Source organism: Anoplopoma fimbria, chromosome 8, assembly GCF_027596085.1.
Source record: "Anoplopoma fimbria isolate UVic2021 breed Golden Eagle Sablefish chromosome 8, Afim_UVic_2022, whole genome shotgun sequence".
In the NCBI taxonomy this organism is placed as follows: Eukaryota; Metazoa; Chordata; class Actinopteri; order Perciformes; family Anoplopomatidae; genus Anoplopoma; species Anoplopoma fimbria.
In genome coordinates this window covers 21,419,059-21,444,275 of record NC_072456.1, presented here as the reverse complement: position 1 = coordinate 21,444,275, position 25,217 = coordinate 21,419,059, and the positions used below count along the sequence as shown (strand labels likewise).

Genomic DNA, 25,217 nt, shown 5'->3' with positions numbered 1-25,217 from the left:
CTGTGCCTCGCACCCCAATCACGCGCAATCATGTGTGTTTCCTGGATAAACTATATGTAAACTCCTCTCACTCACACACACACACGAGTATAAATACATGTGTGGCTCTTAGAGTAAGGAAGCCATCAAACCTCATTCTGTCATACGTCTATGCTGTATACACTGCCATAAAAGTGTATATACACACACAGACACCCAAAAAGCGGACCGCAGAGTCAAAAGAAAGCATGTTTACGTAACATGATAACTTTTGTAACACAGGGTTTATGAAGCTTGATTCTATCCACTCTTTCTCAATGTTATTACACTGTAAAAAAAATGTTTTCCTTTTCTACCTCCCTGGTTTTCAGCACATTGTTTAGTACAGTACACACTGAGCCTCCTGACGACACTCGGGCTCTGTAACTCTGCTCTGTCGGCTCTCGGGGGAAATAATCCACATTAATAGGAAACATGCTGTGCGTCACACACAGAGAACAACAGAGACACATGAAAATAATTGTCTTTTTCAAGTTTCCTTGAGCAAGACAACTGCACTTCTATATGTTGCAGGTTTTCCACACACTCTTGGATAGACTCTATATTGTCAGAGGAGGCTTTCTTAAAAAAATATGTTTTAGTGCAGCAAAAATGTATTCTCGTTACAGTCAATTAATTTCTTCATGAAATTTACAAGAAATTTAAAACAGGTCTGACTAGAAAATCCTTTCCTTCTTTGCCAAAGATGTAGAAATACTGGCACACTTATTAAATAGTAATACATTGTCTTCAGTTTTATTGCTTTCCTTTTAAAAGTATCCCCACTTGCACTTATTTTCACAATCTTCTTGAAAATGCATCATTTAATGCAATTCATTGCTTGTATTTGGTGTAAAATCCCTCAACTAATGCAGTATATGACGGTCTATTAAACAAACACCCGCACATTTAGACACTAAGAATTGTTTCTGGTTACAAATTTGTTGATTCATGCCATTTGAGGATAAAACATCAAACAATTGATCTTATGAGAGATTTCGCTCATTAAAGTGCAAATCATGTCCGGCCAAAAGGGGTTTAGTCATCGCGCTGATGCTCTCCTATCCAGTGGAGATGGGGGACCTTATGAACACCGATTCCAGTGCCAAAAATAGAGTTAGTGATGTGTCACGGTGACCCTGTGGTGACCAGCACAGCCCCTCTTCCCGCGAGGGATGTCTTAGGGGTTGTGGAGTGGAGTTCGTTTCCAGTAAGACAGCCAAAAGGGTTTGTCAGCAGGACTGAGAGGCTTAACCTAATATGATCTAAGTGGGTTCGCCCTGCGCATCTGCCTTGATTCAGGAAGATAAATAGGTGAAAAACAATGGGTCAGTGTGAAGACCATAATACTATCAGTTTTCTGCTATACGGATACTTAAAACGTGTGAAAATAGTGAATGTATCGTGTTTGTTCGAGACCATCTTTTAATGTTCTTTTGATGACTTCAGCTAGACAATTTTAACCTCACCTGTCTGTAATGTCACATGACTTCACCACACATATTTGAGTTAACTGCAGAGGCCAATTAGAATGGGACAAGCATGTGAAAAAAACCTTACATGACTGTTTGTAGAGTTATCCACTTATTAATCGGGAAATGTACACTAATGCCAGATTTATTGTTTGTATTTCCCACCCTTTGTGTCCCTTGACAGTGACAGGGTAAGTATGACTCATCTCCACAGCTGAATACATCCATGTTACACATCCATTGAGGACTCACCCGTCTCTTGTGCCGTCCATGGCAGCCAGCGGGGACAGGTGATGAGGGCTGCCGAGGTCCCGATCCAGTCTGTGTTGCCGGGAGGGCAGGTCAGCGGTGGAGACGGAGGTGGGGTTGGTGGCAGGGGAGAGGAGCTCCACTGAGGCGCTGTGATGGGGGGTGCTGGAGCCAGCGTACAGGCCTGAAAGACAAACAAAGCTAATTCAGTAAATGTGGCAAAGAAACTCCAGGGCCCCGCGCTCCGTCTTTCCTTTGAGCGTATTAAAAGCCATTTCATGGCAACGGGATTTTGTTTTGACAACCTGACAATCAGAGAGCTTGGTAAAATAAAATGCTGTGTTTATACTGTTTGTAATTTAGGGTACATTGTTTGTGCTGCCACGGTTGATCGGCCTTGTTTGTCTCTTCAGCTGTTTGTTCACATTAAGCAGTAATGAACTAAAATGTAACATGTGTTTGAATGCTGACTTTGATTACAGGGAATTAAAAAGGGGGAATAGGAATTGCTGTATAGAATCTGTTTTATGTGTTTGTTCATGTTGATGACCACAGTTATGGTTATGTAAGTTAGTACATGCAGGTGTATATGTAGTGTACTTCTGCATGTGCACATGTACATATATTTTTTGATAAACATTTTGTTGACACAGTGGACTGTGGGAGACATTATTCTCATGTGAAGCTGGCTGCATGTTGCCAACTTTTCTATTGTTTTAAGCTGTGGACTCCAATTTAACACTGATCATTTTTCTTACTCAGAATCAGTGCATACTAGGGCTGGAATTAATAATGATCACTTTATAGATTTGTGCTATTTTTTGTCTTACCAATAGCCCAAAACAGTAAATAAGAGTTGTCATTTTGCAGACATATGAAACTGGGTAAATAAGTATGTATCTTTTCATTTAGGATTTACATTCATATGTCCTCGAGTACAATTTCCCTGAAATCTGTGGCAACTTGTCAGCACAGTGTGCATATGTTTTCCAGTACTTGGAGCTGCACTTGCACATATCAGTAAACTAATACGCTGGAAAACATCTGACATTTAGATCAGTTCTACTGGTTTAATCTGCTGTTCAATGTAGATCCAGAGAGAGAGACGACTGAAAAACCATAGTGAAAATAAAGAACTAGAAACCAAGTCTTGTTAAGAAAGGTAATGCTGGACCGCTACTTGTTCTCAGTAAACAATAAATCTACTGTCTTCCTCTTCTGCTACGTATATCGTCTGATTTCTTTCCCAGCATCCAGGAGGAGAGCGACGCGCTGACCGTCTGGGGCAGTTAACCGGCGATGAGAGGGGATGACAGGAGGAGATGAAAGGAGGGAAGAAAAGATCGGTGCTCCTGGTTTTGCCGTTTCCAGGCCCAGCTGTTCTCAAGTGGAAGCATGCTGGGGCCTGATCTGACAGCATTCTGAAATGGTTACAAGCTTGATTCATTACCCCCAAATCATCAATCACAGAGTTTAAATGTTTTCCCCTTTAGCCCCAACATCTGCTACCAGACCGGCAAAAACAGTCGACAAATAATGGCTGTGATTGCCTCAATTTCATCGCTAGTTCCTTGTGGAGGGAGAGTGAAAGGATCTGATGGTACTGATGGGTTAGTAGAGGATTATGTTCTGAAGATGTTGTGTATTAGCTCTGAAATGCTTCTGGTCAGGTTCAGGAAGAAAGCTCTGTGTGAGAGGGCTATGGAGAGGAATATCAGTCGCTCAGCATAATAGCAGGAGCACGTAAACCTCTGCATTAAAACTATGATAAATCCTTCCTCTGGGTAATTAGTGAACACTCTAATTATGCTCTATAAAACAGAGAGGGGCTTCTCGTAAGTCTCGCTGCAGCCATGTGAATAAGAGCAGACTTATAACCGGCGAACAGGAAAACAAGTTTATCTCTGACTGGAAGCATGACTCATTTTCTGCTCCGCAAGTGTTAATGATGGGATAGCTGCCCACTTTGCTCCACCTCTTCCATGCATCCTATTGGCCCTGGAACAAAGTGAAACTCATGCAAATCGGGATCCTGAATGCTAACATGCCGCATCTTAGCTGGCCTCGAATAACACTGCATCCCTGAACGCTTTGGCTTTGGAGTGAGTAAGCTCCTCTGGGCTTTAAACCATTTAAAACAAGAGAGCAAGCAACATCCACTCAGAAACAGAGGGAGGCCGATGGGAAAAAGCCAAGACTCAGAGGCCCGGTTCGACATTCAAAGACAAGTCGAGCGTACACAGTCGTCAACGGTGCGCAGAGTTCCAGCAACAATAACAGAGAGCAACAGGAAGACTGGGAGGAGTACAGGCAGAAAACAAGGACAGATGTGTCCATAAAATGAGGGAGCAGCGAGGAATTTCTCTCTTGTCTTTAAGATTGTTATAATGTATTTATCTCTCTCTTGTTCCCATTTTAAATAAGTGTTGACGTTTGGTGATGGTCAAATTCATCAATTAGAAAAATTGGAAGTTTACAAGCCACATGTGATGAATAAAAGTTTCCGTTTGTAGTGGTTTGTAATGGATTTTGCAGCCTTTTGCATGACAAGACGACAGGTTAACATGATATGGTTATGAAATACAAACCAAAAAAAACAGAACGGCAAGGTTGTAAGACTTCCTTCTAAAATTAAATAACCAAATAAGAGTCCAAAAATGTTGATATAAAATGTGTAAAAGCAATTAAATATAAATTATAGTGGTGTAATTTCATTGTGTTTGGACAAAGGCGCCACAAGTATGACTTTATACCGCTTAATAGAACAAAATTACATGAATACATCTGCAGCAGTGTTGACATGGCTGTTGATGACCACCAATGACTCAGTGATTGCTTTGCCAGGTGTTGGGATTTCAGACCCCACTAGCTGGCCTGTTCTTCTGTTTGGAACAAATAGTCCCTGGCCATCGATATTTTGAACCATGGCCAGTCTCTCACACTAACATTTTGAATTGCTCAACCACAGATAATGCTGTTTCTGGTGTCATATGACATGTTGTATTCAAGCCGAAAAAGCAAATGATAAAAGAGGTGTTACGCAAGAAGTTATATTTAAGAATTTAAGAATTAATAAGAATAATTTAAATATATTCTAGCACTTTCCCTGAATGGAATGTGTCACAAAAAACTTAAAATCTATGTATAAGATATAAAAGATATAAGATATAAATGTATTAGAATGGGTAGTGTGGAGAGAGATGGAGTTTCCAGAACAAATCATAATTTGTGGACACATGAATTCTGCAGATACCTGCAACTACAAAATATTCTCCAGGTAAAGTCTGATTTGTTTCTTTACAACGCCAAAGTTTAAAACTAAAGCATTACATAGACGTCAGATATCTTAGAGACAGTGGGATTTGGACCACACATTTTGGGGAAAAATCTGAAATTAGCCGTTCCCTACGAGTTGTATGGACCATAATACTATATTAAGGAATTTGGGGAAATAGCGCCACTGATACTTGACAAATGGCTAGTAAGTGACACATTTCTTAAGACAGAAGAAGCCCAACTGGGGGGGAAATATGGAAAATTATTGATGAATGTCTTTATCAAACATTACTTAGTGTTGCGAATCTCTTGCTAATAAAGATCTATGTGGTGGGAAAAACCTATGGAAGGTACACTGAGAGAAAGAGACTAGAGACCCGAGTTGTTGTTGCTGACAAAGGATCAGATTACTTAATGCCTTAATAAGGGGAAGAGGTTACATAATCAGGGTGTTAGATGACGGAGCAGCATCCTGTGTGCGCACCTGTGAAGATGTCTTGGCCCAGTCCAGGAGAACGACCATCTTTGCCGTTGTAGAGGTGCTGCGAGGAGGCGGAGCTCTGGAGGTGCTGCATGGACAGACAGTCACTCAGGACGTCCTGCTCCAGGTGAGGACAGGGCCGAAGCTGCCGATGAAAAAAACATAAGAATAAACAGAGAATGTTTGCAAGGCATGATGTTGAGTCACTCCATCTGGTTTGCAAGATTACACAAGGACAAAACACAGCTCCAGTTTTGTTTATTTGTAGGCTGGACGCTATGTGGGGTGTGTTTTTATTCCCCCTTTTGTTTTCTCTTTTTGTGCAATAACGTGATAGTAATGTTAATTTGAAACAGTGACTCCACAAATGAGAATACATTGTCAGTCAGGGGGAACCGGAGCAAAGATCAGACACTCCCTTTTTGAGTCACGCGTTGGCCTCGAACATTGTGGGCAAGTGATCACGGTGCCAACTCAGAGCCAATGCGAGATTGCTTCTGTTTCTCTCACTGCCAACAGTAATGGGGGCAACTGAAGACACATTTCAGCTGGAGAGTCGATCACACGCAACGCAGAAGAAGCCTAAACCTAAGGAAACTTGTGTCAGTTGGAGAAATGGAACATCTGCCTTATGGATCAGTGGAATAGCTGACCTCTGTTGCATACATCAGCGGATTTCTCTGTAATAAAATATTACAGTTGCTGAGGTATACACCAGGAGTGAACTAACAACAACATCTTTTCTTTACTTTATTAACCTTCAAAAAACCTGTCAGTTCAACACTGGGACTGGGACAATCTTTAGCTGATTATTTAAAAGTAGGTAGAAATAAAGGCATTTTAAACCAACTGTGTGTAAAACAGCATGGTGTGTCAAAATCAAGATTGTGACTGGAGAATGAGGAATCTTACAAAACTCTCTATGGCATCTATTTGACTCAAGAGAGTCACTATGCATTCATAAAAGCCTGATATAGATCATTCTTCTCCAACATAGACCTTTGTGGTTGTCCACAAACTAATACAACACATCAATGAGCCACAATGTTGCACTGGGTTCTCTAACGATGATGAGAAAATGTGCAATTACAATAACTAACTAACCACCATTGTAAATAAAATATACCGTGTTTATATCAATATTTATCGTTCAAACATTGATCAAGTTGAACCAGACATTTAATCATATTCAGTTAACTTTTATTCTTCAATTTAAAGGGTTCAACTGCTATATAATTTCAACTTATTTATCATGCTTTATACACATAGAACGTGTTTGCTTGTTTCGATCCAGTGATGCATACATTTCCACTTAGAAAAAAGTTTCAACTCATAAGGTTGAACTTGAGAACAGCTGTGCAACAGGCTCCTAATCATTCGAATCCAACATAATTGGCTTCAGTTTATCAGACGGGATAAAAACCTGTCAGTGTTGCTGTGAGTCATTTGGACCAGTACAAGTGTTATTTGTAAAATAAATTGCAAGGTTGGTGTTGTTCACCATGCTTTTAACATCATCATCATCATCATCATTGCAACTCATCTATCTGCCCACCTGTTTATTTGTGTCTGCCTGTCTGTCCATCCATCCAAAAATCCAGCCTTTTGGTATTCCACAAAAATAAACTCCACATTATATTTTGTGGTTGGAAACGTTCTCCAGCATTATCACAAAAATCTACTCTTCCCTCGGATTATTCCCAGTTCATAGTAGACGGATAACAATGAAATCTGTATGTGACTCTATTAAGACCTTCTGCCTATCACAGATGATTAAGTTTTTCAGCTAGCATCATCCACGTTGATTTTGATGATTTCACACTAAGATACTGAATGTCAGAAAATGTTTATGCGCTTGTCCTCCTGGGGATGCTTATGAGTGCCCTGAAAAACATTCATCACATGTAATTGGGGCCTGTTCTCCTAACAGTTTCTCTGGGCCGCTCCAAGAGCATTTGTTTGACATTCGTCCATAACATCTGGCCACTGGGGTATTCCGCAGTACAGCTTATTAACAATGCTACAAGCACACATGTGTTTCCCTTTACAGCGCTAAGCAAAGAAACACATCATCCAGACTGCCACTATCCAGCCCCTTCCACAACAATGAGCCCATTCTCTGTTATTTACCCGCTTCCAGTCAACGGAAAGAATGGGCTTTTGACCGTGAACACGATAGAAATGTGGTCAAACCTGATCTATTGTTGGGGAAGCGATCCTCAAAGACAGCCCTCTACCCAAACCCCCGGCCTCCCAAGCCCTAAATTAAACCATATAGATGGATCTGAGGATAATGTACATCTGAAAAGCAGAGATTACATAAAGTGGTCTGTTTGTAAGACCTGTAGTCCTACCGCATCGACTTGAATTAAGTCATGCTGGAAGCTGACGGAGGGAAAAGTGCACGGTAGCTCTTGAGCAGGGCATTGCAGGGATAACTCAGGCAAAGCCACCCACATGAATATATTCCCACTTGGATTTGTTAGGAATACTGCAAAATGAATCATGATATATAATGCCCCTTTTTAATTAATAGTATCAAATAAATTTACAGTCAACAATAAGTTAGAAACGTGTTATTTATCTCAGTTATTTTTATTTAATGCTAAAAAAAAGGAAATGTCACGTGACAGATGTCTTCAAATAAAATTCTACTTGACCAAACCACAGTGGTTTACCTTGAGATCTCTTTCCCCATTCTATCACTCTCTTGTAGGAGGTGTCTTACCTTTCTACGCACCTGTTGCTCTTTGGCCGAGTGGATCTTGACATGTTTGCGTAGGGAGCTGGGATCCGTGTAGCGCTTGGTACAGCCGGGGATCTGACATGCGTACGGTTTCTACAAGCAGAGAGAAAAATATATATGTCACACACCTGGTTAAAGTGTGCAATACATTTAAATAAACAATATTGTGAGGACAGAGACAGAAGAAAAAAAGTTTGGCAGTTATTCAAGAAGTCTTGAGAGAAGACTGATTGCAGCCGCGGCAGGGCTTTCCTGTCGCACATGGCAGGAAAACCCACAAGATCAGGAGGTGCTCCAAGGAACTGCTGATTTTATTTATTTTTTCCCCAGTGACTTTATTGTCCTGTTTATGTTAGTCAAATCAGTGGCCATGCGTTCAGTTTCTTCAATAATTGTACCATTATTTGTGATTTTGATGAAACATGGGGCAAACTAAACTAACCATGTGCTCAGGGTTACATTAACATAAGTAATGTGTACCCACTCCACTTCTCAGGAGCTTCCGTCCGCTCCCCTCTGGGCAAAGTAGTCTGCGAGGAGTGGACGGTACATTCATAACTAGCAGCCAGATCCAGCTGTGCTTAGAGAAAGTACAGAAGTAAAAGTAGGCGCTATTGTACCCCACGAGTCAATCAAAGCAGAGGGCTCAATAGGGCTCCACAGGAACACCCCGTCGCAGCTGCAATCAGCCTCTACTGGCAGAAATTGGGAAATTAGGGTGTAAGTATGCAAAATGTATAAACAGTAAGTTTGAAATCTGTTGAAGTAAAGACAAAGTTCAAAGTCCTACCTTTCAGCTGAGAATGACAGAATTTGAAGTAAGAAGAAGAGGCGGAAAAAAGCATGAAACAGAAAAAAGAAAAGATCTGTTATAAATGAGTCAATACAAAATCCTCTCCCTGTTTAGTTTTTTATTGAAATCCAGGTCTTTAAAGCAAGTGATTGTTCTTTTTCAGTTGCTGTTGCATGTGTGTATATAGGTCCATCCTTCATTTCTTCTCCAAGTGTGGTAACGAAGCCCCTCTCTTCATTCAGATATTAATGCGGCATGCTTAATATTACTACTTAACAATGTGTGTAAAACAGTCAGCTAATATAAAATACCAATTTCATGCTTCTCCAGGAATACTGCTCATTTTTTATATATTATACATATTATGATGTTGTACATTTAGTATTGTTTGGGATGCATCTTTGTTTTACTTGTTTTGTAACAAATTGCCTGCTGTTGCTGCCTTTTTTGCCAGGTCGTCATTGTAAATGAGAATCTCAATTGACTAATCTGGTTAAATAAAGGTAAAATAAAAATAAAATAAATTAAATATATCTATAGTAGGACATGGTTTGTAGTTTTTTCAAGAAACAATGAAATATAACTGAATTAATTTATTTGCTGTTGAATACTGTGGACTAATTTGAATTTGTATTACTGTACTATTATATAGCTTCACTGTATGTCAGTGTGTATGCCGACATACAGACTGGTTGAAAGGAGGGCGATGTAAGATTAGAGTAACGACATGACATCTGTAAAACGACTGCACTGTCGTGGAGTTTCCTCATCATTTCACATTCTTCTCATTAACCAAGCAAATATAGCATGTAGCTAGCTGATTGAGGGATTTTTCCCCTCTCTGCAATTTTTTTTCTTCATCCTCAGGAATATAAGTCGGCCATTAAAGTGTAAGGGGATACGCGTCTTTATTAGCTCTGCAGCCATACCTCAACCTACTCTGTAAATAAGCCATTGTTATTGCAGGGCGCTTACAGTGCCAGTCATCTCCACCGTGTTTGTTTTGACAAGTAACGCACTCAATGCAGCGCAGAACCTTGAATTAAAAAGAAAATCTAGCACAACTTCTATGTAGAAAAAACACCATTAAAGCTTGAATATTATTTTCTCTCAAAGTGTTTTTGGCAGGGCCGACAGCTGGGCAGGTTGAATGAATACCTGAGCGGGTCGATAATGTGAAGCCATAAGCATCGGGGTCACAGATTAGCTGTATTATTTGACCTACTGTGGAAAGAGTGGGTGGTGAAGAATATCCTAAAATTTAGTCTGCATTTAAAATTCTGCATTTAAAATTCTGCTTAAGTAAAGGTTCTGAGTTAATTATTATAAATTATTATAAAATATTATGGAAATGTGAACATTATTAAAAAAACTGTAAAAATCAATTTCTCTTTCAAATTAAGTTAATTAAGTGGTGAATTTGAGCGTTTACTGATAAACATTATTCTCACTGTTTGCCACTACAGCTCTCTTTCTAGTTGCTCAGCGTCGCTGATGTTTTATTCTCTTTGGCTTCTTGAGTACTTGCTCATTTAGCCCAAATCCAGCTATCTGACCTGAGGTAGAGGGGGAAAAAAGTGATATTCTTTCCATCGTGTTTAAGAAAAAGAGCCCCCTTTTTAACAAATCTACTGTTGCTATACCAATTGAGAGTGACCCGTTTACAACTTCTCTCAAAATATTTTTTGAGGAAAATAATTCCATATTGTGAATAATCTTGTTAATAATCCTAATTTGAGTTGAAGAGTTATTTGGAGAGTTTTGTTACGTCACTGAAATGTAAGTATGGAATCAAATCGAGGTTTTAAGGATAGAGGCCGTCGTATGTTTCCCAGATTGTAAGACCTCTGAGAAAAAACAGATTTAGTTAAATTGCCATGAATCAATAAAAGTTAATTGACATGAATGAATATGTAACTACATTTTGGATTCATATGGATAAAGGCTTTACTAATTGACATGCAGTTTAGAAAATGTATATTGTATTTTTGACAGACTCCTAATACCGATCCAAAATAACATCCTTGATTTCCAGGGCTATGATTGACATAACTGTTCTGGCTTGTTGGCTCGAAGCTGGTACATGTATACTTTTTAGGGATCACATATTATATACAGCTAACAAGTAATAATCTCAGACATGTAGATATTGACATTAAATAGTTGCTGAGAGAAGAAAGTACTTTGAAATGTTGAGGTGAAACGGTTTCCTAAAGTTTAAAAAATAACAATTGAAGCCAAACAAGTTATTAACTCCCTAGCAATGTTGGCATGCGGATGGTGATAAAGTGAGTTATTGGTGGGATTACTGAGAGATGACGAGTGGCACAAGAGCTGACTCAACGTTCCTTTTCCTTTATACGTGTAAGAGAAACAGGCGAGGCTCTGTGTGATTTCACAACTCCAAGTCTGTTACCGCCCGAGCTGCTGCGACTCGGCCTAATGGTACTGATAATTTAATGATCTCTGCCGTATCACTTCTAGCGTGAAGAGAGTGAGAATGCCGCTGAGAACGTTGTTGAGACCTGGAAATAGGCATTGAAACTGCAGTGCAGTATTTCATTCTTGCTACTACCATTTTAATTTCTCTTATAATCTAATCCCTGAGTGGATTTGGTAGAAACTAAATGCAGCTTGTATCCAACACATGCAAACATTTATAGACTATAATTCCATGCAGCCATGCCTTCAACACAGCGACCACCTGGACTATTCTAAATGTTGTCCAAAGACAGGTTAAACATGAATCTACTCTGGTGAAAAATTGGGAGGTGAGACAGAGCAGAGACTTAGTTACTGACCGTGTCCAGGTGAGTACGCTGATGCTTGGCGCGGTCGCTGGAGTTGCTGAAAGCTTTCTGGCAGCCGGGGTGCTGGCACAGGTACGGCTTCTCTCCTGTGTGGCTCCTCAGGTGGATCTTCAGGTTCTCCAGACGTGAAAACGCTTTGTTACAGCTCTCGAACTGTGGGAAAAGGGAAGACGGCACACAGCTGTCACAGCTGATACAGGAATGCATGTCTAGCCAGAAACACGCACAAAGACAACCATAGACAGGCAGGTAAGCACAGGACCACACAAGGATATAAACAAACACCCACATGCATGGACACAGATGAATATAAATGGAGAAGCACACCCACACACGCAGAAAAAAAGAAATCAATCAGTTTAAAGCTGGCATATTCTGGTAAAATGTGGGCTCTGTATACGTGTGCTTCTGTGAATCAGAAAGAAGCTGTCCCACTCTTTCCCTCAGTCCCTTGATCACTCCCACAGCTGGAGGAGTTTGCTCTACACCACATATTCATCACCAGCTATGGAAAAGTGAGAGATGCTTACGAACATGGGTGGTATAATTGCGAGCATTTTTTCCATGGCTCTTAAATTACGTGGCCAATCCTGGGAGCACGGTTTAAAAACTTCTTCCACTTGAAAGACAGCGGCATTGCGTGACAGCACACCTGCCTCAAGGCTGCCGCTGTGGCCAAATTGGAGGGGAAACTTGAGTGTGCCGTACAGCGGCGGTTAATGGGCTGTAATGCATAGCATGAGATAAGTGTTCTGCTGTGTATAGTGCATTAGACTGACAAGTGACAGCGGCTGTAAACAGGCTCATATCCGACCCAGCTTGGCCCATTTGATCCAAACCACTCAGCCAATGAACACCACAGATTTGTTGACGCGTGAATGATTCATGAGGCTTCTCGCATATCCACTCCTGCTCTTGAGCAGAAAACACGGCTGATTGGTGGATGAGGCGGTCCATGTCAAGACCCCCTACCATGGCTGGTGGGTAAAGAGTCACGAATTGTATGTGTGTACAGTGGTATGGGAAGCATAGCTCAATGTTACTTATATCTACCTAGTGTTAAACTCATTTAGGTATTCAGCAGCACCTGGACATCAATATACGGAGACTGTCACAGGGAACAATAGGAGCAGGTGAAGAGCTAATGTTAGCATCCTTCTTCTTTACAGCCACTTGCCTGTCACCCAATGAGGACTTCAGATGCACGGCTTGTATGACTGGTGCATAAGAGGGGCACAGGAAAGGTGGATGCTTGACAGTAGAGACAATAAAGAGTGTCGAAGATGGAAAAGGAGTTTGCTCCCCGAAGAGTTATAGATGTATAAACTGGTTAAGTAAATGAAAGCAACTATAAGCACTTTTTGACCAAAACGTTTCAGGGAACCAAAGGAACGTAAGTCAGGCACTAAAGGTCCCTTTTGTGCATTCCTGTTTGCATCTCCACCACGTCTATATTACTGTCAAGATTAGATAAATGACACTTTAAAAAGCACAGATGGCTTTACGCATTTAAGATGTCAAGAACCTAAATATGAGGTTTAAAACACAAAAACAAGGAGCCAGGAAGGCATTTAGTCTGATAAAAAATAGGGTGCAGATACTCCGACATAAATGTCAGACAATATCTCCCGAAATAAAAGCTTCCCCACCAATTTCTTGAAAAGGGCTAAACTGACCTCAGTGCCGACACAACTTCATTTACAAACTGTTGTGGAGGCACTACGGTCTCTACTGTCCATTGTAGCCTGACCTTTAGTGAAGCCTGCTGACGACAGGTCGGGTTACGGCTAAGGAGAGAGTGACACCATTCGTCTAATAGGCCCTCAGCTTCATCTAGGCTCAATGCTCATCCCTGGTCTCCTTCATTCACTCACACAGCACAGGCAGGGCCTTCTATTCACCGAGGCTCCATTTAATATAGGCGAAACCTAAGCCAGTCACGGTAGAGCCGTGTTGGGTGACCGGGCTGATCTGTGGGTGTGTGTGCTTGTGTGGATCAGCGAGGGAGTCTTAATCTGCCCGATTATAGATACACAACGCACATCTCCTGAAGTTTGTTAAACCATTATAAACAATTTAAACGGAGCTTCTGAAGTTGTTTTTACAGAAAACAAAACTGGGCGAGCATATGTGCACCAAGACAAATGGTGTGAACGTATTTACAGCTGACGGAAAGAGTAAAACTTGAATTTGTATCACCTCATCCAGGTGGGTTTCTTCGATGTCTAAATTTATAAGCAAAACTTCAAAAACTAATCATCAATGTAAGAACCTGGATTACAAAGATTAACTACAGTCTAAAATTAGCGATGTTTTGATTTGAATTTAGATATTTGACTTGACATTTTTTTATACTCAGTGGGTCACATTTTCTATCCTTAATTAAAAAGGAGGTTCAATAAACAGCCTTATATACACAAGACGAGATCTAATCAGCTATGCTTGAGCCTGTGTGCTGTATAGAAGATAAATGCATAACTGCAACATAACTGACTTCTTGACTAGACAGCAACACAAACGTAACAATGAGGCACAGGAAAGGACTAGAATTTAGTACAAAGTAAACATTTCACCCTGGATTCATCGGCACACAACCATTCTGTCCAGGCCTCAGCATACAATCATGGAAAATGTCTTTAAGAGTTCACATCGCACTGTGTTGAACAGGCGGAAATATATTATTCTAAAGTCTTGCCAATCAAACGCTTCAGTTGGAAACGGGAGACGCAGCGAGGGTGGGAAAGTTTAATAAAAATCTCAGTGCAGAGGAACGTTCACACTGCCATACCAGTCATGACAGACGTGGTCCATGCTGACTGCTGAAATGCGGCGCCGGGCATTTGAGTTTGGAAAACAAACACGGCTATTATTGACGTGCCAAATGTGTGTATTTATGTATAAGGGAATAATCACTCTTTCATTGCTTTCTTTTTCAGCAATACAAATTTGAGGCTAAATTATAGTTACGGGTCCTCGGAGGAAACGGTGTTAATCGTGTAGAGCGTATTATTACTCTGGAAGCTGCACGAGCACGGAGACGGTTGAGAATGAGGTTTTCCTGCCTGCTGGGAAACCAATAGGCACTGCCACCCCAAGACATAGACATTACCCAGAACCCTGCGTAAAAAATGTTATGCTATGGTAAGATGTTTTAGCGTGGCCAATCCGATGGTTTCAATTACTTCTTTCAGGGAGTTCATGGACTGTCAAAAACCTACTTAGGTTTGGATGGTTGGGGCATGCAGTGCTGTGCAGTTAAATCCAGTATTGCTCTTGTTAGTGAAGGAAAGTGTTTAAAGTATTTAGTTTTGATGTGGGCAGTTTGTAGTCGTATTTTGTGCGAAATTTATGCTCCTGGTCTGCTTTTAATCCGTCTTTTTATTGTGTATTTTATGGTCTTTTGTGCTTTTCTTAATAAGTTTCATGCTCTAAATACTGACCTTTTAAATCGATGGCCCTTGTGTGGTCATCTTGTGTTAATTATGTTTTCATCTTGTCCAAAAGTCTGCTCCTTTTAAGCACTTTGTGACTTATGTCTGTGAAAAGCACTATATAAATAAATTGTACTTACTTACTTACTTTAAAGGTGACCTCATGGCAATTATACATCCTAGGTTATGGGTTTGATGCCAACTAGACTGACCAAATTAATAAATATGATGTTAAAAACCGAGTGTTAAAAAGGCATAAATGTCAATGGTTACCCATATTGTCCATGAGGAGTAGCCTCAAATATAAACTGTTTAGAAATAAATAAACACATCGGTTAAAGTGGTATGAACATGGAGTTGTGGTGACTGAGGAATGGGACACAGGATTGATTATACCATCGATATTATCTATGAAAACAGTTTAGACAGCGCTAATCACATTAATTGCTTTATACATGTTTAGTTTTCCTCTCTGGAACCTCTGTCTAAAGTAAACCGGCAGATCGCCACACGAGTAGAGCGGCACCGGCAGCGTGGAGGGATTTGAGCCCCGTTTGACGCCATCTCACTCTTGAGTAGAGGAGGTTCAGTGGCTTGGTAAACATTCGGGATGACAGCGGGGTCTTGACATGGCTGAAGGGGGCAAAGCGGGTTGAAAAGGTGGACAGGCAGCTGATCACAACAGACAGATTATGGGCCCCGAGCATGCAGGCTAGTGGAGGTGCGCCGGGCCTGAGGCCTCCATGGGAAATGACTCCTGACTGGCAGGGAAAGGACCAAACAGTTTTGGGGCTAAAAGGCAGCAGTGTGCGTCTCTCTCCTCACATGCGGCGGCTCATTAGCAACCTGCAGGAGCTGTGGATGATGGAAACAAACCAACCGTTATGGAGGGGTGTCGGGAGGAAATATGGCTGCCGACATGCCGGGCAGAAATCTGATTAAAAGCGTTAATGAATGGCATATGAAGAGAAACCCGGAGAGTTGAGGGAATCAGAGGTAAGGTGGAGGTTCTTCACTTTGAAAAAAAATATGCTACTGCGGTCCTTGCAGCCAAGGTCATCAACTACAGGAGTCATTTTTTTTTCTCCCAAGAATAAGCACTAGGAAATCCAACAGTCAAGCCTCTCTGGAGGTAGCTATAGATGCTTCAACACTAGAATACATCTCTTGCTCCGGGCAGTAATTGTATATCAAGCCACTGACTAATGATGGGGCAATGGAATTCAACTGTTTGGCTGCTTAATAGCATGACATTCACTATTACTCACATTCAGAGGAAGAAAAAAGGTTCTCAAAGCCTAAAAGCCTCCACCAATTATCCGCTGTGATTAGTTTTACCCATTGTATCCAGGCTCCTTTACAGCCAAGCCTGACATACATGAAGAAGGGCAAAGAGTGTTAGTGGCAAAAGAAAAACACTGCCAAATAAAACATGTAAAAAAAAAAGTGCCAATACTTAAAAAAACAGCCTGTATTACTTTATAAGTATGAAAAAAGGGTTTTTGGGGGAATGAGTTGTTTTATCACAAGGTGTCTTTCTCCGCCCTGACCAACGAGGAAAACCACCAACACTTCGGGATCTGTTTCGGAGGGGAAGGCTGTGGAGCAGAGTGCCCCGGCTGCGGATGGGAGGAACATGTGCATTTAATCTGCCTGCTTGCAAATGCCCTGTGGCAACCACAGCAAAGAGCAGAAAAACGTAAATGGATGAAATTATATCCATATGATTCAACGAGACAGCTAAGGAGAGGCAGGTTTCTCATGCGCTTCGTCAGGATACAAAATTAAACACAGCCTGGCTTAAAACATTCGCATTACATAGTTTACACATATCATTTCCACTGCGGAGCGGGAGCCTTTTAGCAGCCAGACTCCTCTGTTGCAAATAGGGCTTTAATTTCAATCAAAGATAAGGGTGGACATTTTTCTTCTTCTTTTTCTGAGGGCAGGAGAGATATGAATTGACACACATTTGCTTTGTTTTACTTCGAATCATCTTTTCTCCATTGCCTTCTGCACTTTCCCTAATGATTGGGAAGCCATGATTTATGAATGGTGAGATATGAGTACACACAGCCAATAGAGACGAGTGTTGTCCAGATGTGAATGAACAAGCCAGCAGAGCCAGAGCCGATAAATTGGTGGGAGGAAGTAGTCATGTAAATGACTGGAGAAATTGTTCTTAACAGCCATTTTGCACTGTGGATGGCACAACAGGAAGCACTTGTATGATGACTAAATGAGGCCGCTCACATAATAAGCCTGCCCAGCTGTTCCGTTCCTCTCACAGAGTGTTTGCTAGAGATTGAGGAGGAAGTGCAGTGATGGATCTGAACCCCTGTTCCTGCGGTGGAGGCCTGGCAGAGTGTGAGCCTGGCTGCACAACAACATGGTGAGGCTTCATGGAAGCACTTAACCTGCTGTGATTCAGAGGCCTTCATTCAAATGTCTACCAGCTCTGCAGTCCTGCATCAGATTAGAGAGCTAAGATGTGATTTCCTCTTAAACCAGGCAGCCTGGGGTTTACTGGTTCACCAGGTTGAGGGGAAAAAAGGAAAACAGGGTCACGTTCTCAAAGAAATGAGGCAGACTGACAAGGAAAAAGGATATGTCTCGTGTGCTATCATGCAGGGTTAGCAGGGAACCAAACCGACTTCCAGCTTGATTCCTCTGTTGCCCAGACATATTACATTTTCCTTCTTGTCAAAGGCTGAGGGTGTCAAGGAATTATTTTCACACAGACGTACTTTACACGGGTCAACTGTACACCTTTGACTCTACTTCTAACTACTGATCCGTCCATATCAATGCTTCTCAGTGAGAGAAGACATAACTACAACAGAAGATTGCACAATGAGTGCTTATAAGCCTTTTTGTTTTTTTTAAATGGAATCTGTCACGTTGCTGGCTTTATCGATCTGACAACTATGAGAATAGTTTTTGGGCATTTACACATACTGTGGGTCTCCATAATGGCTCTACTCAGACTTGACAAGACTATAGCGTTAACAAGATATTTGGCCCCCTGGTACATGACAGGAGTGAAAAATACTTTTTCTCTGCAAGACATTTAGAATTATGTTGCCTGGTTTCTACAGTCCTAAATCTCCCATGAAGAAGTTAGGCTACGACTCTTGTTAGATTCTTACGTGTTTGCACGTATTTATGTACATAAAAAAACAAAAAAAAACAACATCAATACAATACAAAAAAGCTTCATATTGTGAGAAGTTGTAATGGATGATAGCTCCAAATGTAGAGGGACTTGGCTGATGATTAGTGTGATTGTGCAAGTTGTTGATTTTTTCTCTTTAGTATTGCATTGCGAAGGGAAACAAATCAATGAAATGAGCAGAAGAAATTATTGCTTAAATGAGAAATTTTGTGTTTCTTTCTTTAATCTAACCTTGTGCTGATGCTGCCTTTTTGTAAATGTAACCATTTTGAATTTAGACTTGACTGGTGTTGGAGGTGTTGTGGGAAAATCTTCTCGGTCTGACATGGTAAGATTGCAGTCAGAAGAACTCAAAAGAGTTTCATAGAACACTTCTCTTTCCAAAGCCTAAATTGGCATCATATTCAAGGTGTTAGGTGCACATCTCAAGGGGGGAATTTATATTCCTTTGCAAAAACAGAGCAAGTACTTAAAGGTTGACAGATGAGGAGATTTATTGTACAGAACGGGTTGAATATTGGCCATCTACCACCGGACAAGAGAGGGATACGTGGTGTTCCCTTTGGTGAGGAGACACGTGATCCTTTGACCTCCCATTCAGTGAAAGTCTTCTAAAAGAACAATCCCACTTTGTCTGGTGACAGTGTTTATTCTCACAGGCCAATCCTTACCATTTATAATGACTAATTAGAGTGCAATACAAAGCTTCCAGTGCCGCAGCCATTAGAACCTATCAAGGCATTAATTATAAACCCATTCACGAAATACGAACCCGCCATGAAAAAGACAGACTCGGGGTTACGCAATGAAAATCCTAAACATGATCTGTGTTCCGAGCCGGCGCCGGGACTGATGTTACTGGCAGTCAATGCAGGATCCTGTTTGACGGGCCCATGAGCTACGGCGTCCTCTGACACCCGGGCTTCAATCTGTCCAGCACCTTTCACTCACACCTGCCTCTATTCTCACACCCGCTTTCTCTCTCTGTCTCTCGCTCTGCTCTCTTTTTCACCCTTCTGCCAAAAAAGCTCCTCTTGCTCTGGCCCTACAATGGGGTGTTATATAGCTCGACGTGCTCCATGACTCCATTTCATATCCGTTCTATTGAGGGATGATAGACACCAATTCAGCAGCAGCCAGTAATGACAATAATGTTATGTTTAATTGATCCAATTAATCTCTCTTTTGTTAGACTATTAGACAAATACTGTTTAGTCCAACAGAATGATTGGGCTGTGATCTGAAGTGATGTTTTTATTGGATCGTCACTATCATCCATCATCTTTGCTGACTTTGCCTCTCAGTGTAGTCTAGCATTCTAACTATTCATTTGACGTTTTCCTCTTAAAAAAAAAAAAAAAATGGTTGAAGCTGCATTTTGAATATTTGCATACTGTCCACTCTAAATCACCATAAAGAAAATAGCTCTTTATTTAAACTTGTCTTGTCCACTTATACTGTAATATCCTTAATTTCCCAGGGTGAAAATTGTCCAAACAAGAAGAAAGTGTGTTACTCACTAACAATGCAACAAGTCTCATGATTGCATTTCCTTTTGGTCTATTGAGGCTGCTGGCAATTGAGAAATTGGCATCTTTTGACATTGCCAAAGGTCTGGAAAGATGCCCTTGCTCTGACAACAACTCCTGACATTAACCAGTCATGCTTTAAAAAGAAAGAAAATGCAGGGTATCAATCCAGAAAACCAAAGTGTATTGCCAGTAGCTGATTTATATTTGTGTGAAAGTGTTTTAGGGTGTTCTTTTTAGAAATGTGTACTCTTGCGGTGATCAAAAAATATTTCATGCCAATGTGCACAATTAAAAATCAATTGACATCTTTTTGTATTTCAGATGATACGGTAGATGTATTTTTCAACCATGCCTATTGGGCATGAAATTCTTGTGTGACAACCTGACACAATAAATTGTTGAAGTCACAAGTCCTGTAACTTAGAGACTTGTTAGGTAAAGAAATTAAAGCCCTTCTCCCTTTTTTTGGCAAACCATTCGTTGTCCACACAAGGCATGAGTTGACACAGCTGTCTAAAGACCCACTGTAGCATACACTGGGCGACTCTATAACTCTGACGTGACAACAAATAAACACTGCAGAAGCCCAGTGAGTTGCCAAGCCAAATACCTTGATGCCAGAAGCAGTATAGTGTTCAGACAGAAAACATGCCAGGGATATTAAACAATAGGTCAGCATGGCATTGTGATCAACACCAGCATAAAGACTCAAGCAGGGTATAGGGGAAGAGAATGCATTTATGCAACCCTCTGGAGGGCGACCAGACCACAAAGCCTTCTGAGTAAAAAAAAGCTGCCAAAGAAATGTGGTGCAACGGTGCCCCTAGATTAGATTTGTTCTCTCCTCAGCATGCCAAGGTTGTGTTCATTTCTGCTCTCTCTGGGTTTCTGGGTCCAGTTTCTAGTTATGTGGACATGGCTGGTTACAATATATCAGACTGCGCTGGATATTCAATGTGTCAAGTCAAATCATGCCACAGGCGTCCTCGGCGGGCACATCACCATTCATTCACGTTTCAATAAATCAATTCACCACATTTTAGTATAGGGTTCTCTATTCATATTCAATTATTCGGCGCACACTAACACGCCTGTGCCCACTGTCCTATAGGAAAACACATTTATTTGAGTACAAAACCACTCCCCATTCCTGTGCAATTACGACGGGGACTCGAGGAACCCGCCAACTGCAAAAATCCTGAGGTCCTACTATCAACTGATACTCTACAGTTAACCTTTTCATGGGATATTTCCTTCAAATGTCTCGTCGGACATATGTTTATGTGAGCCGTAATATGAGTCCCAGCCTGGTACTCGTACACAATTTGCCAATTAAGAGTGCAGCACATTACAACATAGCATTTTCCCCATACACAATATGTATTTTCTGGCTGTACTTTAAATCATGCATGACATGAACAAAATTTCTTGGCTTCCTTTCAGAATAAAATTGGCATACCAGTGATTTTTGTTTTGCCACTGACAAGGATGCAGTGCAATCTAAATGGCAGCTGCTACGTGACACAGTATGAAGGATGGCTGTTTTGAGAAATTGGAAGAACAGAGGAAAAAAACAAAAGGATATGCTCCGACTTAAAGGCTTCTTACTTCTACTGTAATTCTGCACGAATAACTGAACCAATCTGGTTCTAAACCCTGCATAAACCTTTTTACATCGATGTTAAACCAATTCCAAAGCTGGACAGGCTGAATGTGAAACAGATGTTTTCAGAAGACAGAGATCATTGGGGTGTAAACCTCTAAGGGGGAGAGGTAAATCCCAACTTAAATATCAGTCTTTGTAGTGCCAGCTCTTCTGGGTCACAATCATAAAACAGGATAATAAGAAAGTTTTGTGTCCTTATATGTCCCACTGCAAAAGTTCTAAAGTCCTGTTTTTCAGTTTTTTTCTCTTATTATCAATCATTTTAGTAGATGTGGTTTTGGAGAGGACTCATTGTTTTGATATATTTGCCATTTAACGCAACAATGCTGAATATTCTTCTTGGATCTTTCCATTCGGATCTCTCTTCACTCCGTCACTCTCTGGTTGGCATTTGAAAACACATTGAAAGTCTTGACAGTGTAAACACTCACAGGTCTCAGTCTCAGAGTTTTGTGTGCAATGGCTGTGCTAATTCTGCATTCAGTACATACCAAATCACCTGTCATGCATAACACCTTGTGATGAATTCTGGGCAAAAAACGTCGTTTTATGGGATGACATCAGTGGAGCTGAATTGCCTGTCTGGCTCCGTTTCTTCCAGCCTTCACTTCTTTTCTCAAACATTCAAATTAAACCCGGCACACTAACCACAGAACACCGCAGTGCATAATTTAAACTTGACACCCTAAACGTAAACACGTCTTTCGCTACATCATTTATCCATACTTCTCTTAGTGTTTATTTTGCACGGTAGCAACTCATATATATTAGCTGCAGGTCTAGCCTTGTCTGGTGTGGTGCGGTGCGGTGTGGGTCTGGCTGGGTGGAGGGATACTGTCGTCTTGAGTTGTGGTGTGGCCCTGAGGCAGAAGTGGTCCCGTTGTGTATAAATGTTCTTCTTGTTTGCTTGTTTGTTTGGTGGGCGATGTGAAGGCGGCCATGGGTAAATGTTGCTCTGGACTCGGTTCTATGCGGTGCCCTCTGCCACACTGACGAGTCAGCAAAAAAACAAAAACAAACATCTGGATGCTTTAAGAGATTCATCACCGACTAACCAGTTTGGTGGGTATGTTTACAGAGTGGCTGCTGTGGCACAAAACAGGGCCAGTGTGTAAATGTGAGGTGTGGGAGAGGATGGTAGCCTCAGAAGAGAAGGGACCTGTTATGCCCGGTATAATGCCACAAATACACTTTGGCTATAATTATCTGTTTGACTGTAGAAAAAAAAAACGTTAAGCACACCTCCACAATGCTGATGATCCATGACGGTATGCAAAAAAGCACTACTATTTAGCACAAACAGGGGAACTTTAAAGGTGCTATAGATGGGATTCAGAGCATCAACATTGCAGCAAGTAAGTAAAGCTTTAGTGGAGTTAAGTATACCTAAGCATAGAAAGAAGTCGCTCTCCCTCTGTGTGTTGTAATCGAAGCAACACACTCTCGGCTTTGTTTACATGGCCGGCCCGGCCACGCATGCATGTGTGTCTGCCCAACTGGGTAGCTCATTGCCGCCGCTCAGCACTGCTATCATTCAGCAGTTACAGCTGCTTAAGCAATAGCATAGCGCCGACCCTCCAGTTCCACCTCGGGTAAACACTGTTAGCTGTCAGCACTGTTAACCGTTGTTTGCACTGTTAGCTGCAAGCGCCGGCTCAGCCACCACAATGTTTAAAGCCGTGTGGAGGCACTAGATATGCTCTGAATTTCTAATAAGGCTCGTGACCTAACAAGGAGATCCCACAGCTCTTCTTCATTCACCCGCCCTCTGCATAAACCAGGTTTGCATCCCTGCAGCAGCCCCCTGAACATGACGGAAAGCCCTGAACACCCACCCCAGCTTCTTCTATCAGATGTATTAGTAAACTGATCTGGCTCAGTAGAGAGGTTAAACTGATTAAGGCTTTGGATGGGACACAATTATGACACAATCTCTGTGCAGCGTATAACCAAACCCAGCCCTGGGTCTTCAGGTTTCAGATACCAGAGCGTGATTAAATGTTGAGGAAATGGGGAAACTCAAAATATTGCATTCCAGACAAATGCAATTAGAGTGTATCACATGTAGTAAATCCTGCATGCTTTGATACCTGGTTATGAGGTTTAAGGCAAGTTAGCTGTAGACCTTTTATAGCTTGAGTTCATTGTAGCAGTGATTAATGTTTTCAAGAAATGCTCCTCTGCTTATATTGTGCATTTTATATGAAAATTGTTTATGCTGTATTTCCAAAAGTCACAATCACGCAGGTCTGTGTCGTGTCCTCACATGGGTGTCCATAATGCATGTGCATGTCTTGAGCAATAAGTGACTATGCAAAGAATGAACATATTTTAACATTTTGTACTTACAGGAAATTTTGTCAATCCAATAAAAACATACCTAAAGACCTGTTGACATGTTGAAAGGAATCATACAGGCAGAGAGAGATAGAGCGACTGAAACTTTAACACTGAGTGTTAAATATAAAACTTTTGAGGTTTTTAAATCTTAAAATCAATAAATAATTAAGCTTGGAACAAAACTAGCACAGTCCTTAATTCCGATCTAAATGATAGATAGTGGGAGTGAAAGACAAGAGTGCTGGACTACATTACTGCAAAAAGATTGACTGGAAAACTTTTTCGGCCTGACAAGAAGTTGGCCTGGCCGACTCGACAAGGAAAACAAGCAAGATCTATCTATCCAGGGCTTTCATTCGAATGCCAAAACATCAGTCGCAGAGCCCCTCCGCCAGCAGTTTCATCATACGAATATCACATATGGACAGTGTTGTGTTAGTATTAGCATGACGAGTGGTATGCCAAGCGGCACAGCGGACCTGACAGGAAGACAGAGGATAACCACAGGATGGGGTTATGGGTTTGTAGAAATAAATTAAACTATCTAGCTACCTGATGGACTCATTTGCCTGGGGAATGCCTGACAAAGTTAATTCTGGAAATGATTTAATGGGTAGCAGAAGCACGGGACTTTGTGATAAAGTGCTAGAAGTTGATCTCCGCCAGGTCTTTATTGGGACCTGATTGGGTCTTTGCATTTGTGCCAATTAAACAGACTTAAGGAGCTCCGTTTCCAAGCGTGCAGTTACTCCTGACATGCTGAATCAATGCTCTTTCTCGCCTATTCACCTTGAGTACTTCCAATGAGCCACATACAGACCTCTCCTCTCAGAGTACACTTGAGTGGATATGTCAGTGTACAACCTGAGGAACTACTTCTCCTGGCTCATCCACAATATTTTGGGTTGGTCAATTTGGTTTACGTGTATGCATGAGTTCCTAATGTCAGTTTAAATAAATGTCAGCAAATAATTCGGGAGATTTCATATGTTTAAATAACCTGAGGAATGAAGAATGAGAATAACATATATTTTTTTTATCTCTGCAAGGTATGTGTATGTATGAGCCTCTTTAGGATTGTGTATAGTGAACCAAGCTCAATACATTTTCACTACAGGTAGTTTTGGCCTTCGTTTGATCAGAAGCTGGACTCTGAGATTGAGGCCTCTAAGTTGTCCAGACAGGCCACAGTGTCAAAGGCTCATACGGGTACAAACACATTAATATC

The 25,217-nt window shown here is 41.2% G+C and overlaps 1 protein-coding gene across 1 annotated transcript in view; it reads right to left on the bottom strand.

Annotated features, from left to right (window-relative positions):
* The window catches only part of LOC129094749 (zinc finger protein GLIS1), a 68,842-nt gene that overhangs the window by 7,408 nt on the left and 36,217 nt on the right, over nt 1–25,217 (bottom strand). Inside the window, exons 4-7 of the mRNA XM_054603011.1 lie at nt 11,837–11,998; nt 8,225–8,335; nt 5,500–5,641; nt 1,743–1,923 (exon numbers count right to left, since the gene is read on the bottom strand). Coding sequence (XP_054458986.1) covers nt 1,743–1,923; nt 5,500–5,641; nt 8,225–8,335; nt 11,837–11,998 — 596 coding nt within the window. The remainder of the gene's footprint in view (nt 1–1,742; nt 1,924–5,499; nt 5,642–8,224; nt 8,336–11,836; nt 11,999–25,217) is intronic.